This window comes from Chelonia mydas, chromosome 2 (assembly GCF_015237465.2).
Source record: "Chelonia mydas isolate rCheMyd1 chromosome 2, rCheMyd1.pri.v2, whole genome shotgun sequence".
Classification (NCBI taxonomy): Eukaryota; Metazoa; Chordata; order Testudines; family Cheloniidae; genus Chelonia; species Chelonia mydas.
Window position 1 is genome coordinate 260,891,966 of NC_057850.1, and position 18,916 is coordinate 260,910,881.

General features: G+C 50.5%; 1 protein-coding gene across 3 annotated transcripts in view; it reads right to left on the reverse strand.

Moving 5' to 3' along the window:
* Positions 1-5,582, reverse strand: part of GIMAP8 (GTPase, IMAP family member 8) — a 641,187-nt gene extending 635,605 nt beyond the window's left edge. Inside the window, exons 1-2 of one of the 3 annotated variants that reach the window (XM_043541840.1) lie at positions 5,246-5,407; positions 1,060-1,191 (exon numbers count right to left, since the gene is read on the reverse strand). In XM_043541840.1, coding sequence (XP_043397775.1) covers positions 1,060-1,156 — 97 coding nt within the window. In that variant the 5' untranslated portion in view covers positions 1,157-1,191; positions 5,246-5,407. Of the gene's footprint in view, positions 1-1,059; positions 1,192-5,245 lie in introns of all 3 variants that reach the window. The other 2 variants (XM_043541841.1, XM_037891444.2) reach the window with 2 other exon arrangements.
* Between the last annotated feature and the right edge of the window lie 13,334 nt (positions 5,583-18,916).

Sequence of the window (18,916 nt, forward strand, 5' to 3'; positions counted from 1 at the left end):
CTAATTAGCACTCTAGAAGTGAGCTGTAGCACCTCTGAAGTCTGGGTCCTCACTGACCAAGGACAACCACTGTGAGTGGGGTGGGGTGGGGTGGGGTGGGGGGAGAAGGGACAGACACGTTAAAGGAACTTTTGGTTGTAGAACTCAAGAACCTGAGGCAAAAGACCCTGCCCAACGCACTCTGGGGTGGGGGGTTGCTCACGGTTTTAGGTTTATGAATCCTGCTTGCAGCGTGATCCCAAGTTAATGTCCGGTGACTTTCCTCCTTTCATTCAAAGTTTCTTTTTTGCACTCAGGCTCTGTGCATGGGAGTGGGGTAGGACAGCCTCTTCGAGGCGCCCAGGAGTGTGTGTAATTGTCCCGGGTTATTGGGTGGGAGCTTGTACCGGTTCTGTGTTGTACTGTTGAAAGGGAACCCCTGGATATTGAATCCGGCCCTGGTTGCTATCGACGTCCCCAGGCAGAAGGGTTACCTGTATAATGCCATTGGAATAGCTCTGGTGGCATTTTCCATCCCGTTCCTCAGGCACCCAAGCACGCTGTTCACTGCTTGGCCTGCCACTGGACACAGAGTGGGTGTTTTCACTGAGCTGTCCACAGCGATGCCAGGCCTTTTCCGGGAGCGGGGGACAGTTAATAGGAGTCACAGTGATGCGTGTGAATAGCTGAAGTTTTTCCTTCTAATGGGTGCCCTCATGCCCTGAAGATCTGTGTGTAGAGAGGACCCTTCTCACCAGGACCTCACCTGTCCCATGTGGAAATGGGGGGATGAGCCAGCTCGGGGGCACTGTCCCCCTTTCCTAGGCCGACTGCCGTGCGGGTGGGGCTGCAGAGATATCGCAGTGGCAGGGGAGCGGATGGGAAGTTTCTCCTTTCTCCTAGTGCAGCCAGTGCTGTAAGGAGGGTCAGCAGGACAGTACCCGGGCAGGTTTGGATGCCCTTTGTTTTTTCCCCAACTCAAATCCCAAACCCAAATGTTCCTAAAAGAAACAGGTGCCAAATGCTTCTTGTTTCTGAAACACTAAGTTGGGCCCCGGGCTCCCCCCGGGTGACAATTACCTGGGATGAGGGAGTCTTTGCGGCAGTCGTACAGCATCCCCAGCTGGAAAGGGCGGCCCAGAGCCGGCATCGCAATTGTATCATCTGATCCGGACATTGTTCCACACCCAGACGCTCTCTCCTCTGTCTGACCTACAAGAAAGAACTGGGGTTACACTTAAGTTTCTGGGGAGCAGATTTCGAATCGAGTCACTGGCTTCAATCTTCAAAGCTTTTTCTGAACATTGCCTTGGTTGTAAAAGAAAGACGGATCTTCTAGTCTCCACAGGGGACAGGAGAGGAAGAAAGTCACTCAGAGATTTACCTCTCCCTTTTCTCGCCTCAGATTATGAATTCTAAATTTTACATTTCAAAGTAATTGTTCCTTTTAGGAAGAATGGGAAATAGTTATAATTTGATGCAATTTAGAGAGATGTAAGCCACAAAGCAAAACACCTGTGGTATTTTGCTGCTCTCATGTAAGATCCCAGACGTATTGAAAGAACGCTGTGACATGCCAGCAAGCTGGATGTCCTGATAGGGGGCTAAATTGCAGCCCAGGGAGCCACAAATACCTGCTGCCCAATGGTTTAGAAGAGAGGCGACAGCTCTTACATAACACAAGCCAGAGCAAGCCTCTGAAGCAGGGGTGAGCAAACTATGGCCCGCAGCTCGAGCCGTTTTAAGCTGGCCCTTGAGCTCCCGCTGGGGAGCAGGGTCTGGGGCTTGCTCCGCTCTGGCGCTCCAGCCGGGGTGCCGGGTTGGGGGCTGCTCGAGCTGGAGCGTCGGGTCGGGGGCCGCACCACACGACTCCCAGAAGCGGCCGCATGGCCCCGCTCCAACGGTCGGAGGCCGTTCCACACATATGAGCCAGAGAAGGGACACCCCCCTCCCGCACCCCAACCCCAATTTTGTGTGCATTCATGGCCCGCCATACAATTTGTATTCCCCGATGTGGCCCTCAGGCCAAAAAGTTTGCCCACCCCTACTTTAAAGTCTAAATAAAACCTTACACCTTGCAGGCCTTGCACCTTGGAATAGAGCAGGAACATCTGCCAATAGATATAGCATAAGGAAATCTCCCTCTCCGAGACCATTCCCAGAAGAGAGTTAAAGGGAACGGCTCCATTTCATGTCTCTTACCTACACTTACAGAACCACAAGCCACCCACCAACTGTCTTCCTGTTACACTGTTAACCCAGAATCCATCACACCAGCCTCCTCTTGATATGTGCCCTACAGAGGGTTGTTTTAAAGTTTAAAACTCAGCGAATGTATGAACTCAGGCCTTGTCCACATGGGGGTACATTGGCACTGAGTTGACGCACACGAGTAGCTGCGCACTACGTAAGCCATACTCCTAGCATGCGCACGGGACAGCTGTGCCCTCTTTCCAAAACGCCGTACCCCACAATTGTAGCTGAGAGATTTCAAATGATTTAGGAAATTATTTGTCTATTATTGGGAATTGTCACTGATTTATACTTAGCAGGATGAAAATGTGATTGTTAGCTCAAATGAATATATGAGTAAGTCTGCGAGTCTTTCATGGAGGTCCTGGAAGTCACAGAGTCCATGACTTTCCAGGACCTCCATGACTTCTGCAGCTGCAGTGGCTGGTGCAGCTGACCCTAGGGCTGCCCCAGCACCTGGGTGACCCCGGGGCCAGCCACTCCGGCCACTGCTCCGGCGGCCCCAGACAACTGATCCCGGGCCCTGCCACGGAGCAGCAGTCCAGGAGCAGCAGCGGTGGGGCCCCGGGCCACCCCCCGCCTGGAGGAGCACCAGCGGCGGTGGGGCTACTGGCCGCCACCCCCCCCAGGAGCAGCAGTGACTGCCGGAGTACCCCTCCCAGCAGCAGCCTCCCCTGGAGCACCCCTCCTCCCCCAGCACCTAAGATTTAGTGAGGGGCATTTTTAGTAAAGTCACGGACAGATCACTGGCCGTGACTTTTTGTTATTGCCCTTGACCGGTCCGTGGCCTTTACTAAAAATACCCATGACTAAATCATAGCCTTATAAATGAGCATTCAGGGAAGTATAATTAGTTGGTATTATTAAGCTGTGGTTTGTTTCAGGAACAATAGGACATAGGGCTGGAAGGAACCTCCTGGGTTGAGTCCAGTCCTCTGATACCGTAGGCAGCCCCGTCATATCGTCCCGTTCCTAAACTTACCAAGCTCCTTCTTAAAACTGGTCCATCTGCCCCCACTATTCCTATTGGACGTCTGTTCCACAGCCTGAACCTCACTTCCACTTCGTTTCGGGGGGCCGTTCATAGCGCTGATTTTGACAAATAAATCTCTGTTTTAGTTTGGGTCCCGGTTCCCTCAGGGATGCTCCTCTGGTTGAGGTCTATCCTGACAGGTGTCATCAGCTGAGACTGATGAAGTTAAGCACCCCCCCCCCACCTATGTGCAAAAAATTGTTGGTACCACAGCAATTTTCAAGGCAGTTGAGTGCGTGCAGGGGGATTTTAGACTGTTACACAGGAGGAGAGTTTCAACCTTAACTGTTGTGGAGCTACTGCCCCACTAAAATCTAGGTTCAAATGCTGCCCCCTTTGCCATGTGTCACGGGGTCCAGACACCCCAAGGGCAGAACAGGGGGTCCGAACCCCTAAGAACAAGCAATGGAATCGAAGGATTGTGTACAATGCTATTGTGTATAATAATGCTGAGTGAGGTCTTTTCTGACAGCCTGTGATGTTCTCAACTTACTGATCACTGTGCGAGATGGATCCAGGCTGTGGTGAGGGATTTATGTATCGTGTATGCAGAGTCTGGAGCTGGTTCCTAAAGCTTCACCTCCCGCTCCCAGCAGGGCGCTGGCCAGCCAGGCAGGGAGGAGCTGCCTCCCCAGCCAGCCAGACTGACTCCCAGCACCTCGCACTGTACAACCCAGGAGAGACAAATGATGGGTCTCTAGTGTGCAAACGGTGTGGAGTGTGTCCCAGAGTGACCTGAGAACTGGGGGGCTGGCTTCAGGCCTTTGGGGTGAGGAACCGAGGGGAAAAGCCCCCAGGTCTGGTAGTGAAGAACTCGGGGTAGGTGGATTTGGGGACGCTTGGGACTGGAAGGGCTGGTGGGGTCACCCTGCAGGGATAACGAGGCTGCTGGAAGCCAGGTGAGACCTTTATGCCTGTGGGCTGGAAGCTGGTGCCAGGGCTCCGAGCCAGAGCCACACAGCATTAAGGGACCCACAGTCACAGGGCAGGTGGTGACAGACCCCCTGACTGCTCTGGGGGATCCCCAGAATGTCACACCGCGATATGAGAATGCTTCACATCCCGGCTCGCGCTGTGTCTTGTCACTATTCCCTGTATAACATCAATACAGATTAACCCTCTCTTTGCCACCCTGTCAGCTGCAGCCCGTGGCCAGACTCATCCCCGCACTGGCACTGCGGCTGGTGCAGGGGGGTGGCTCGTACGCTCAGGGGTGCCTTAACTTGTGCCCTGCCTCAGAGGTTCCTCTGGGCCATTGCAGAGATGTAAGAATGCCCCTGCCATGTCTCCTCCAACCCCTGGCGCACCCCAGAACACCCCTGATACCCCTCTGTGCTGGGGTCTTGGAGAGGGGGCCTAGGGGCTCTCTGAGGTGGGGGTATTATCCAAGGGGCTGTATCAATATCTTCTACTGTATCAAAATCTCCAGCTTCCCTGCTTTCACCTCATTCCCCTCCTGTCTACCACAAATGCTGCTGCAAAAGTCACTCCCTCTCCTTCCTCCCCAAGCGCATTCTCTCCTCCTCACTTCCCCTCACTGACTTCTGGTCTGTTACCACGTCCAATCCAACCTCTGTGGGCCTGAGCCCCATTGCCCTGCACCTTGTCACCTATGCCAGTGCAAAGTGGATGTAAAGCATTGCCCAGCAGGAACGAAAGTGCTTCACACCCCAAAGTACACTGGTGCAATTCACTTCGCAAGGGGCCGGGTGACAGGAAATCAGAGTCACTGAGCAGAGTCCAGCCTGTTACATGCGTCATCTCCCTGTATCCTGCTTCCTTGGTTTCAGCTCTCGCTCGCTCTCTGTGGGTCAGTCTTACTGCGTTCTCTTTTTATTATTTTAGTCCCCAAGACGTGCAGGTGTCTGTTACCGAGTCACCAACTGACCCTGTGGCTGTAACCTTCCTCCTTCCGTGCCCTTCCTTTCAAGTCCTTCCTTCAAATGGAGCCAAGTTTCAAACTCACACACAACACGGTACCTTGGGGCTGCTAATTCAGCTCGGAGACCCAACGTGTATTCATCCTTCACGGGCTGCTGGTCCCTGCGGCCTGCACGCCGTCCACCGGAGCCGTGCGGCTTTCACAGAAAAGTCAAACTTTCACATGGTTTTGGATTCTGTCTTACGCAGTTAAACTGTTTCCGTTTCACTTTCTATTTGGGGTCAGACCCAGGAGCTGTAGGAGGAGTTACTTGGTCAGTGAATTCCATTGACGGGAAAACACCATGGAGCTGGTTGACCAGGGTTGTTTTCTCAGATCAGTTCTCAGCAAACGAGAACCCAGGAGACAACCTGGCAAGCGCAGCTCTGTTCATGGTTACTCAGGGGGCGAGTTGTAGGGGCCCCTGGTGCCCGGGCTCCAGCAAATTCAGGGCACCGGGATCCGGCTCCACCAATGTTTCGGGCCGGGTCTCTCCCCTGGCTCCGCCTGCCACCCCCACCCCCACGCATGCCCCCTCCCCCGAGCGTCCCCCAGCCCCTTGCACCCCCTCCTCCGAGCATCCCCCGGCCCCACCTACCAGCCCCCGAGCATCCCCTGATCCCGCCTACCACCACCACATGCCCGCTCCCCTGAGTGTCCCCCGGCCCTGCCTACCACCTCCTTCCACCCCCTCCCCTGAGCGTCCCCTGGCCCCGAGCACCCCCGCCCCCGAGCGTCCTCCGGCCCCGAGCATCCCCCGCCCCCAGACTCCCCGCAGAGGCGCTGTCTAACACCTCAGCACTTCAGGCCTCTCCAGGAGCCTCCAACCCCAAGGGTGCGAAGCTGGATTGTTTCCCCTGCCCGAGTGACTCTGGGACCCACCTTAGGTCCCTGGATCCTTCCTGCCCCTTGGGCGGATGGTAAATCTCCGGCCTTAGCGTGCGGGTCTCCTGGGACTGTTCCCCGCACACTCCAGGCACCCGCCTTTCCCCTTCCCTGGCCTCCGGGCCTCACCCGCTTCACTTAATCCCCCATCCTTACCCGATTGCTCGGGCTCGGGGCCAAAGGCACCTGCCCTCACCCAGCTCCTCAGGCTGAGGAAGGGGTGGCCCTAGGGGTGGGCTGCTCCCGGGAGCCTCCTGATGTCAGGGTGCCCCATCCCCCTGCCCGGGTTCCCTACCTCCGCTGAGCTGGGGGCGGGGGGACAAGGGTTTGTGCGGGTGCTGCTGGGGCAGGAGTGGGATGGATCCCTGCGTGATTCCCTGTTCTGTTCACTCCCTCTGGGGCACCTGGCCCTGACCACTGTCGGCAGAGAGGAGACTGGGCTGGATGGTGTGACGAAGTGGGACTGTTCTTAATGTTTCCTCTGAATAGTGTGGGGGTGCCTCAGTTTCCCCTCTGCAATTCTTAAGTATCTAGGTGGTGGGGTAAGGGTGTATGATCGTTGCAGAGCCCTAGAGGGCAGGTGTGTGCAGGGGTCTGGACACAGAGAATGGCCGACACCCTGTTTCCTGGCCACTGATGGCCTGGGCCCTTCCCCCCTGCAAGGTGAGAGCTAAAGGGTTGGAGAACAAAGGAATCAGGTGACCTCCTGGCCCGGGAAAGGAACAAAGCCCAGAGGAGGAGGGGCTGGAGGGAGTTTCAGTTTGGGGCTGGCTGGGGACAAGGAGTGAAGGGCAGACGTGGTTGTCTGGCTCACTGCCCCCCAAAATGGACCCAGCTGAGGGGTCCTGTTCTCTGCACCTGCAAGCTCTGTTTTAGACCATGTTCCTGTCGTCTAATAAACCTTCTGTTTTACTGGCTGGCTGAGAGTCCCGTCTGACTGTGGAGTTGGGGGGCAGGACCCTCTGGCTTCCCCAGGACCCCACCTGAGCGGACTCACTGAGGGAAGCGCACAGAGGGGCAGAGGAGGCTGAATGCTCCGAGGTCAGACCCAGGAAGGTGGAAGCCGGGTGAGCTGTGTGTCCTGCAGACAGGCTGCTCACAGGAAGGCGACTGCCCCAGAGTCCTGACTGGCTTCATGGGGAGCAGTTCCAGAGCATCGCCCAGGGACTCCGTGACAGATGGACCTTGGGTCTGACCCAGCAGGGCCGTTCCTATGAATAACATTTCAGTTGTTGCCCTTTTTCTTTCTCTTCCACTATGAGCTTATATTAGTTTGGTTAATATCAATTGCAGTGAATTTGGAAATTGAAAGTACTTGCATTGCACTTGTACTTTTCCTTCTAAATACACAAGTAGGATTTCCACAGGACACTTGTTCTTCTAAGGGCACCTGGCACTTACACTTCAGTCCTGCGGACACAGCAGAGAATACAACGGACTCAGTTCAAGATCATTTCAACTGGCACGGAGCAGGGATGAGGCTGCATTTGGAGCCAAGGAAGTGATTGTAGGCATATAGTGGGTTCTTGATTAAAGTTACTGTAATTCACACAAGAAACAGCCCTTCACCGTTTGGTGTTTTTCCCCTCAAGCTCCCATTCCGTCTCTAGCGTGCGTAATCCTTGCTCACTTGGGGGAAATCATCACTGTGACCCAGACTAGGTCAATCTATCATTGAAGCAGGTGTTACTTAAGGAGCACATAAGCCTTGTATGAGTCCTTTGTGAAGGTGGGAATTTTACCCTGCGTTGAATTAGATACAATTTATCTTTATTTAAGGGAGAAAATATTCAGCATGAAATCCAAAGAGTCTATTAAGTCTCAGACTTGAACATAGCTGGTCTGCAAGCAGAACCTTTCCTGGGTGCTTCTGGCACAAAGAGAATGTAACCATTGATCCAATAAAGACATTAGCATACAGGCCCAAAGGATGCAACGGGATATAGATAATACAGTGCCCCGGGTTCTGATTACTGACATTAGAATAGACCGTAGCTGTAAAAGTAATGTACAGAGTACCAGAAAACCCTGCCCACACAACCTGGCTGGGTGTGACATCATAACAGCTCAGACATTGCTGTTATCATAGAATCATAGAATCATAGAATATCAGGGTTGGAAGGGACCTCAGGAGGTCATCTAGTCCAACCCCCTGCTCAAAGCAGGACCAATCCCCAATCTAAACCATCCCAGCCAAGGCTTTGTCAAGCCTGACCTTAAAAACTTCCAAGGAAGGAAGTTCACTCTGCACTATGAAAACAAACACCCACATGGACTGTGTTATGTCCACTTCTGGATCCACCAGTGTCTTTCTGTCTAACGCAATCCCCTGGGGGCAGGGCCTGTGCAGTTATCTCTGTTTTCTATAGCACCCGGCTCTTAACAAATAGCACTAATTACAACTTAGCACAAACAATGAACAGTTCCCAAGTGCATTCATCCACCTCTTCATACCCTACGGGTGCCTTTGAGGTCAATTCCTCAAGTGTCACAGAGCCACAGAAGTAAGGGGACAACGGAGAGGAAGAGACCTGTCAGGCCCCATCTAGTCCACATCCCAAGAGGCCATGCAGGATCGAGCGCGGTTTGTATGTCTCACCCATCCCCGTGATAGCTGAGCACCTGGCCTGAAGAGTAAATGCAAACACTGCTTTTCCCCAGCTCGGCCAGTAGCGACAAACAGAAACTTCTTGTTTTATAAATATAGAAAACATGAGGGTGCAGCTGTGATTGAGGGGCCTTGTCTTGGCCCTCAGAGGCTGGGGCTGGAGCTCCTGGGAGATGAGCTCTCGCCCCACAGCCTGCTGGAAGCCTGCTGGGGAAGGAGACTGTCAAGTTTCCGTCCCCACTTTGAACTCTAGGGTACAGATGTGGGGACCTGCATGAAAGACCCCCTAAGCTTATTCTTACCCGTTTGGGTTAAAAACTTCCCCAAGGTACAAACTTTGCCTTGTCCTTGAACCGTATGCTGCCACCACCAAGCGTTTTAAACAAAGAACAGGGAAAGAGCCCACTTGGAGACGCCGTCCCCCAAAATATCCCCCCAAGCTCTACACCCCCTTTCCTGGGGAAGGCTTGATAAGAATCCTCACCAATTTGTACAGGTGAACACAGACCCAAAGCCTTGGATCTTAAGAACAATAAAAAATTAATTAGGTTCTTAAAAGAAGAATTTTAATTAAAGAAAAAGTAAAAGAATCACCTCTGTAAAATTAGGATGGTAAATACCTTACAGGGTAATCAGATTAAAACATAGAGAATCCCTCTAGGCAAAACCTTAAGTTACAAAAAGACACAAAAACAGGAATATACATTCCCTCCAGCACAGCTTATTTTACCAGCCATTAAACAAAAGAAAATCTAACACATTTTTAGCTAGCTTACTTACTAACTTAAGGAGTTATGAGGCTGCATTCCTGATCTGTTCCCAGCAAAAGCATCAGACAGACAGACGAACCGTTTGTTCCCCCCCACTCCAGATTTGAAAGTATCTTGTCTCCTCATTCGTCATTTTGGTCAGGTGCCAGCGAGGTTATCTTAGCTTCTTAACCCTTTACAGGTGAAAGAGTTTTGCCTCTGGCCAGGAAGGATTTTATAGCACTGTATACAGAAAGGTGGTTACCCTTCCCTTTATATTTATGACAAGCCCCTCAAATTACAGATAGGGTAAAATGCTGGCTGTGATTTCTTCCTGGAGCTCTAGAAGAAAACAGAGTTAATAAGACACATGCACCTCTAAATAGACTACCAACTGTATAAAGACTAACAATATTTTCCACATCTCAAGGACGATTTTAACCAGTTGATTCTGGGAAACTTTCATGGGAGAGTGCATCAGCCCTTTTTTAGAAGCTCCTGAGATGTGTTGTATGTTGAAATCAAAATCTTGGAGAGCTAAACTCCACCGAATAAGTTTTTTGTTATTTTCCCGTGGCGGTATGAAGCCACTGTAGCGCAGCATGGTGGGTTTGCAGGTGGAAACGCCGTCCCCAAACGTATGGGCGTAGCTTTTCCAGAGCGTAGACAACGGCGTAACATTCCTTTTCACTGATTGACCAGTGGCTTCCCCTCTCAGACAGCTTCTTGCTGAGAAACACGACAGGATGGAACTTTTGATTCAGTCCTTCCTGCATTAAGACTGCTCCCACACCACGCTCGGACGCATCTGTGGTTACTAGGAACGGTTTGTCAAAGTCTGGGGCCCTTAGCACAGGGTCAGACATGAGTGTCGCTTTAAGCTAGTTAAAGGCCTTCTGACACTCTTCGGTCCACTGAACGGCATTTGGCTGTTTCTTTTTGGTTAGGTCTGTCAGTGGGGCGGCGATTTGGCTGTATTGCGGTACAAATCACCTGTAATATCCGGCCAACCCTAAGAAGGATTGGACCTGGTCTTTTTTTACTTTGGGACAGGCCACTTTTGGATAGCATCCACTTTGGCCTGTAGGGGGCTGATAGTTCCTTGACCCACCTGGTGTCCAAGGTAAGTCACTCTGTTTAGGCCTATTTGACACTTCTTAGCCTTTACAGTTAGTTCTGCCTCTCTTACGTGCTTGAAGACTTTTTGTAGATGTTTTAGGTGTTCTGCCCAGGAATCCAAAAATATGGCCACATCATCAAGGTAGGCGACTGCATATTCTCCCAATCCTGCTAGGAGACCATTTACAAGTCTTTGGAAGGTGGCGGGTGCATTCCGCAGCACGGAAGGGAGTACATTAAATTCATACAGCCCGAGATGTGTGGTGAAGGCTGACCTTTCCTTGGCGGATTCATCGAGCGGTACCTGCCAGTACCCCTTGGTTAAGTCCAAGGTAGAGATGAACTGGGCCCGTCCCAGTTTCTCCAATAGTTCATCTGTGCGTGGCATTGGATAGTTGTCTGGGCGAGTTACCGCATTTAGCTTACGGTAGTCCACACAAAAACGTATCTCCCCATCTGGTTTGGGAACTAGAACCACTGGAGATGCCCACGCACTGCGGGAGGGGCGGATTACACCCATCTGTAACATATCCTGGATCTCCCGTTCTATAGCAGTTTTAGCTTGAGGAGACACCCGGTATGGTTGGACTTTTAATTGGGTGAGCATTACCTGTGTCAATGGAGTGGTATGCCCGTTCAGTCAGTCCTGGGGTGGCTGAGAATGTCGGCGCGTAGCTAGTGCACAGCTCCTGGATCTGCTGACACTGCATACGCCCAAGGGTCATGGAGAGGTTCACCTCTTCCACACCACCAGCACTTTTCACTTCGTAGTAGACACCTTCAGACCACTCAGCGTCATCTCCTCCCTGCGCTGTATACTGACAAACCTTTAATTCTCTGGAATAAAAGGGCTGTAGAGAATTAATATGGTACACCTTAGGCTTTCAGTTGGAGGTGGGGAATGCTATGAGATAATTAACAGCTCCCAGGCGCTCCTGGACCGTGAATGGCCCTTCCCACGATGCTTCCATTTTATGGGCCTGGAGCGCCTTTAAGACCATGACCTGGTCCCCTACTTTGAAGGAACGCTCTCTGGCATGTTTATCATACCAGGCTTTTTGCTCTTTTTGAGCATCCTGTAAGTTTTCTTTAGCAAGGGCTAAAGAGGTTCGGAGGGTGTTTTGTAGGTTGGTTACAAAGTCCAGAATGTTAGTTCCTGGAGAAGGTGTAAATCCCTCCCATTGCTGCTTCACCAACTGCAATGGCCCCTTAACCTCACAGCCATATACAAGTTCAAATGGGGAAAACCCTAAACTGGGGTGTGGTACAGCTCTGTAGGCAAAGAGCAACTGCTGCAGCACTAGGTCCCAATCATTGGAGTGCTCATTTACGAATTTTCGTATCATGGCCCCCAAAGTTCCATTAAACTTCTCCACCAGGCCATTTGTTTGATGGTGGTAAGGAGTGGCAACCAAGTGATTTACCCCATGAGCTTCCCAAAGGCTTTGCATAGTTCCTGCCAGGAAATTAGTCCCTGCATCTGTGAGGATGTCGGAGGGCCAACCTACCCTGGCAAAAATGTCTGCTAGTGCCTGGCACACACTTTTAGCCCTGGTGTTGCTTAGAGCTACTGCTTCCGGCCATCGGGTGGCAAAATCCACGAAAGTCAGTATGTAATGCTTTCCTCTGGGTGTCTTTTTTGGAAAAGGACCCAGAATATCCACAGCTACTCGCTGAAATGGAACTTCAGTGATGGGGAGTGGCTGGAGAGGGGCTTTGACCTGGTCTTGGGATTTTCCCACTCTTTGGCATACTTCACAAGACCGGACATAGGTAGAAACATCCTTGCCCATTCCCTCCCAGTGGAATGACCTCCCCAAACGGTCTTTGGTCCTGTTCACCCCAGCATGGCCACTAGGATGATCGTGGGCTAAGCTCAAGAGCTTGGCCCGGTATTTAGTTGGAACTACCAACTGTCTCTGAGGATGCCAGTCTTCCTGGTGTCCTCCAGAAAGAGTTTCCTTGTATAAAAGTCCTCTTTCTACAACAAACCTGGATCGATTAGAAGAGCTGGAGGCGCTTTGTTCCAGATGAGCCTTGAGTGGGCCTGACTGTATAAAAAGCCAGTCAGCTGCGAACCAGCTGAGCAGTGAACAGCAAAGCGGCTAAAAGAGGGAGTTTGCCTGGGATCTGCCTGGGGAGAGCCCACTGAGGCTTACATCTTGCCGGCTTCTCTGAGTAGTTACTAAAACTCCTGAGGAAGCTCGTAGAAGGAAGGTAATATGGATGGGGGGTGTTCAGCTGTTGTGACCTGCACTGGATGTGCCATGTTTGTCTTTCTTCCACAGGACAGAAGTGACTTTGTCTGTACAAAGTGCAAGCCGGTCTCCATATTGGAAGAGAAGGTTCAAGGTCTGGAGCAACAGGTATCGACCCTGCGTTGCATAAGAGAAACTGAAGATTTCCTGGACAGACGTCAGGATATGCTTCTATGGGCACAATGTTCTGAAGATTCAGAGCAAGCTGTGCAGCGGGGACAGGAGGACGGTGAAGAAATTTGGCAGCATGTGACCTCCAGAAGAAAAAAGGGGAACGTCCATGTACCAGCAACGCAGATACAGGTAAGCAACCGTTTTCATGTTCTCTCCACGGTACTACTGCAGAGAGTGGACCAGATGATACGTCTGAGGGAAGGGAACAGAAGGAGACTCTGCCAATTGGAAGGCATGAGATGCATTGTCCTAGGGTTGGGGGTTCCACGACCACCGCTCCCAAGAGAAGGACGTGGGTGGTGGTGGTCGGGGACTCTCTCCTCCGGGGGACTGAGTCATCTATCTGCCGCCCCAGCCGGGAAAACCGAGAAGTCTGCTGCTTGCCAGGAGCTAAGATTTGCGATGTGACGGAGAGACTGCCGAGACTCATCAAGCCCTCGGATTGCTACCCCTTCCTGCTTCTCCACGTGGGCACCAATGATACTGCCAAGAATGACCTTGAGCAGATCACTGCGGACTACGTGGCTCTGGGAAGAAGGATAAAGGAGTTTGAGGTGCAAGTGGTGTTCTCGTCCATCCTCCCCGTGGAAGGAAAAGGCCTGGGTAGAGACCGTCGAATTGTGGAAGTCAACGAATGGCTACGCAGGTGGTGTCGGTGAGAAGGCTTTGGATTCTTTGACCATGGGATGGTGTTCCAAGAAGGAGGAGTGCTAGGCAGAGACGGACTCCACTTAACGAAGAGAGGGAAGAGCATCTTCGCAAGCAGGCTGGCTAACCTAGTGAGGAGGCTTTAAACTAGGTTCACCGGGGGAAGGAGACCAAAGCCCTGAGGTAAGTGGGGAAGTGGGATACCGGGAGGAAAGACGAGCAGGAGCGTGTGAGAGGGGAGGGCTCCTGCCTCATACTGAGAAAGAGGGGCGATCAGCAAGTTATCTCAAGTGCCTATACACAAATGCACGAAGCCTGGGAAACAAGCAGGGAGAACTGGAAGTCCTGGCACAGTCAAGGAATTTTGATGTGATTGGAATAACAGAGACTTGGTGGGATAACTCACATGACTGGAGTACTGTCATGGGTGGATATAAGCTGTTCAGGAAGGACAGGAAGGGTAGAAAACGTGGGGGAGTTGCACTGTATGTAAGAGAGCAGTATGACTGCTCAGAGCTCAAGTATGAAACTGCAGAAAAACCTGAGAGTCTCTGGGTTAAGTTTAGAAGTGTGAGCAACAAGGGTGATGTCGTGGTGGGAGTCTACTGTAGACCACCGCACCAGGGGGATGAGGTGGATGAGGCTTTCTTCCGGCAACTCGCAGAAGTTACTAGATTGCAGGCCCTGGTTCTCATGGGAGACTTCAATCACCCTGATATCTGCTGGGAGAGCAATACAGCGCTGCACAGACAATCCAGGAAGTTTTTGGAAAGTGTAGGGGACAATTTCCTGGTGCAAGTGCTGGAGGAACCAACTAGGGGCAGAGCTCTTCTTGACCTGCTGCTCACAAACCGGGAAGAATTAGTAGGGGAAGGTAAAGCGGATGGGAACCTGGGAGGCAGTGACCATGAGATGGTCGAGTTCAGGATCCTGACACAAGGAAGAAAGGAAAGCAGCAGAATACGGACCCTGGACTTCAGAAAAGCAGACTTTGACTCCCTCAGGGAACTGATGGGCAAGATCCCCTGGGAGAATAACATGAGGGGGAAAGGAGTCCAGGAGAGCTGGCTGTATTTTAAAGAATCCTTCTTGAGGTTACAGGGACAAACCATCCCGATGAGTCGAAAGAATAGTAAATATGGCAGGCGACCAGCTTGGCTTAAGAGTGAAATCCTTGCTGATCTTGAACACAAAGAAGAAGCTTACAAGAAGTGGAAGATTGGACAAATGAGCAGGGAAGAGTATAAAAATATTGCTCGGGCATGCAGGAGTGATATCAGGAAGGCCAAATCACACCTGGAGTTGCAGCTAGCAAGAGATGTTAAGAGTAACAAGAAGAAAAGGAGGACTTGTGGCACCTTAGAGACTAACCAATTTGTTTGAGCATAAGCTTTTGTGAGCTACAGCTCACTTCATCGGATGCATACTGTGGAAACTGCAGAAGACATTATATACACAGAGACCATGAAACAATACCTCCTCCCACCCCACTCTCCTGCTGGTAATAGCTTATCTAAAGTGATCACTCTCCTTACAATGTGTATGATAATCAAGTTGGGCCATTTCCAGCACAAATCCAGGTTTTCTCACCCTCCGCTCCCCCCCCCCCCCAAACTCACTCTTCTGCTGGTAATAGCCCATCTAAAGTGACCACTCTCTTTAGAATGTGTATGATAATCAAGTTGGGCCATTTCCAGCACAAATCCAGGTTTTCTCACCCCCCCCCCCCCCCAAAACACACACACACAAACTCACTCTCCTGCTGGTAATAGCTTATCCAAAGTGACCACTCTCTCTACAATGTGCATGATAATCAAGGTGGGCCATTTCCAGCACAAATCCAGGTTTTCTCACCCCCCCCACCTCCATACACACACAAACTCACTCTCCTGCTGGTAATAGCTCATCCAAAGTGACCACCAGGAACCTATCCTTGCAACAAACCCCGTTGCCAACTGTGCCCACATATCTATTCAGGGGACACCATCACAGAGCCTAATCACATCAGCCACACTATCTGAGGCTCGTTCACCTGCACATCCACCAATGTGATATATGCCATCATGTGCCAGCAATGCCCCTCTGCCATGTACATTGATCAAACTGGACAGTCTCTACGTAAAAGAATAAATGGACACAAATCAGATGTCAAGAATTATAACATTCATAAACCAGTCGGAGAACACTTCAATCTCTCTGGTCACGCAATCACAGACATGAAGGTCGCTATCTTACAACAAAAAAACTTCAAATCCAGACTCCAGCGAGAAACTGCTGAATTGGAATTCATTTGCAAATTGGATACTATTAATTTAGACTTAAATAGAGACTGGGAGTGGCTAAGTCATTATGCAAGGTAGCCTATTTCCCCTTGTTTTTTCCTACCCCCGCCCCCCCCCCCCCCCAGACGTTCTGGTTAAACTTGGATTTATGCTGGAAATGGCCCACCTTGATTATCATACACATTGTAAGGAGAGTGGTCAGTTTGGATAAGCTATTACCAGCAGGAGAGGGAGTTTGTGTGTGGGGGGTGGGGGGTGAGAAAACCTGGATTTGTGCTGGAAATTGCCCACCTTGATTTTCATACACATTGTAAGGAGAGTGATCACTTTAGATAAGCTATTACCAGCAGGAGAGTGGGGTGGGAGGAGGTATTGTTTCATGGTCTCTGTGTATATAATGTCTTCTGCAGTTTCCACAGTATGCATCCGATGAAGTGAGCTGTAGCTCACGAAAGCTTATGCTCAAATAAATTGGTTAGTCTCTAAGGTGCCACAAGTACTCCTTTTCTTTTTGCGAATACAGACTAACATGGCTGTTACTCTGAAACCAGTAAGAAGAAGGGTTTCTTCAGGTATGTTAGTAACAAGAAGAAAGTCAAGGAAAGTGTGGGCCCCTTACTGAATGAGGGAGGCAACCTAGTGACAGAGGATGTGGAAAAAGCTAATGTACTCAATGCAATGAGTCCAGCGAAAGGCAACAAAAATGATTAGGGGTCTGGAACACATGAGTTATGAGGAGAGGCTGAGGGAACTGGGATTGTTTAGTCTGCAGAAGAGAAGAATGAGGGTGGATTTGATAGCTGCTTTCAACTACCTGAGAGGTGGTTCCAAAGAGGATGGCTCTAGACTATTCTCAGTGGTAGAAGATGACAGAACAAGGAGTAATGGTCTCAAGTTGCAATGGGGGAGGTTTAGATTGGATATTAGGAAAAACTTTTTCACTCGGAGGGTGGTGAAACACTGGAATGCGTTACCTAGGGAGGTGGTGGAATCTCCTTCCTTAGAAGTTTTTAAGGTCAGGCTTGACAAAGCCCTGGCTGGGATGATTTAATTGGGGATTGGTCCTGCTTTGAGCAGGGGGTTGGACTAGATGACCTCCTGAGGTCCCTTCCAACCCTGATATTCTATGATTCTATGATTTTGCCTCTGTCTTCACGAACAAGGTCAGCTCCCAGACTACTGCACTGGGCAGCACAGCATGGGGAGGAGGTGACCAGCCCTCTGTGGAGAAAGAAGTGGTTTGGGACTATTTAGGAAAGCTGGACGTGCACAAGTCCATGGGGCCGGATGCGTTGCATCTGAGAGTGCTAAAGGAGTTGGCGGATTTGATTGCAGAGCCATTGGCCATTATCTTTGAAAACTCATGCCGATCGGGGGAAGTCCTGGACGACTGGAAAAAGGCTAATGTAGTGCCCATCTTTAAAAAAGGGAAGAAGGAGGATCCTGGGAACTACAGGCCAGTCAGCCTCACCTCAGTCCCTGGAAAAATCATGGAGCAGGTCCTCAAGGAATCAATTCTGAAACACTGAGAGGAGAGGAAAGTGATCAGGAACAGTCAGCATGGATTCACCAAGGGCAATCATGCCTGACTGATCTAATTGCCTTCTATGACGAGATAACTGGTTCTGTGGATGAAGGGAAAGCAGTGGACGTGTTGTTCCTTGACTTTAGCAAAGCTTTTGACACAGTCTCCCACAGTATTCTTGCCAGCAAGTTAAAGAAGTATGGGCTGGATGAATGCACTATAAGGTGGATAGAAAGCTGGCTAGATCATCGGGCTCAACGGGTAGTGATCAATGGCTCCATGTCTAGTTGGCAGCCGGTATCAAGTGGAGTGCCCCAAGGGTCAGTCCTGGGGCCAGTTTTGTTCAGTATCTTCATAAACGATCTGGAGGATGGTGTGGATTGCACTTTTAGGTCTGTAACCAAGTGAACAGAGAGACCTAAAAGTGGCAATTCTTCAACAAAAAAAACTTCAAAGACAGACTCCAGGGAGAGACTGCTGAATTGGAATTAATTTGCAAACTGGATACAATTAACTTAGGCTTGAATGAAGACTGGGAGTGGATGGGTCATTACACAAAGTAAAACTATTTCCCCATGTTTATTCTCCCTCCCTCCCTCCCCCCTCCACTGTTCCTCAGACGTTCTTGTCAACTGCTGGAAATGGCCCACCTTGATTATCACTACAAAAGGTTTTTTCCCCCCTGCTATCTTCCTGGTAAGAGCTCACCTTACCTGATCACTCTCGTTACAGTGTGTATGGTAACACCCATTGTTTCATGTTCTCTGTGTATATAAAATCTCCCCACTGTATTTTCCACTGCATGCATCCGATGAAGTGAGCTGTAGCTCATGAAAGCTTATGCTCAAATAAATTGGTTAGTCTCTAAGGTGCCACAAGTCCTCCTGTTCTTTAGACAGGACTGAAATACCCTCAGGGACTTACCTCCCACAGCTGTGCCTGGGTCCCAGGCCTGCCCACCCGCACACTGACTACGCTTCAAGTGACCCACTGGGACTGACCGGGGAGTAAGGTCCTACCCCCAGTGACCAAGGGCTCTGGCTGCCCCACTGTGGGGCACTAGATCAGTACCTAGGTTGAAATTAATGATGACTACTTCCGGAGACACTGCCTCACTTCTTCCCTTTTGTGCTGCTTTGAAAAGACAAGATATGCAAAACGCTTGGGCAGGAAGGACAACCCTGTAAAAACAGCTGATATGGGATCACTCCTATAAGTACAATATTCATATTCCAGTTCATTTATTTTATAATGCTATGGTAAAAATGAGAAAGCCAGCAACATTTCAGTAACAGTGTGGCTGTGACTCTTGTATTTTTATGTCTGATTTTGTGAGAAAGTCATTTTTAAGTGAGGTGAAACTTGGGGGTTGTCATAAATATAAAGTGAAGGGTAAACCCCTTTAAAATCCCTCCTGGCCAGAGGAAAAATCCTCTCACCTGTAAAGGGTTAAGAAGCTAAAGGTAACCTCGCTGGCACCTG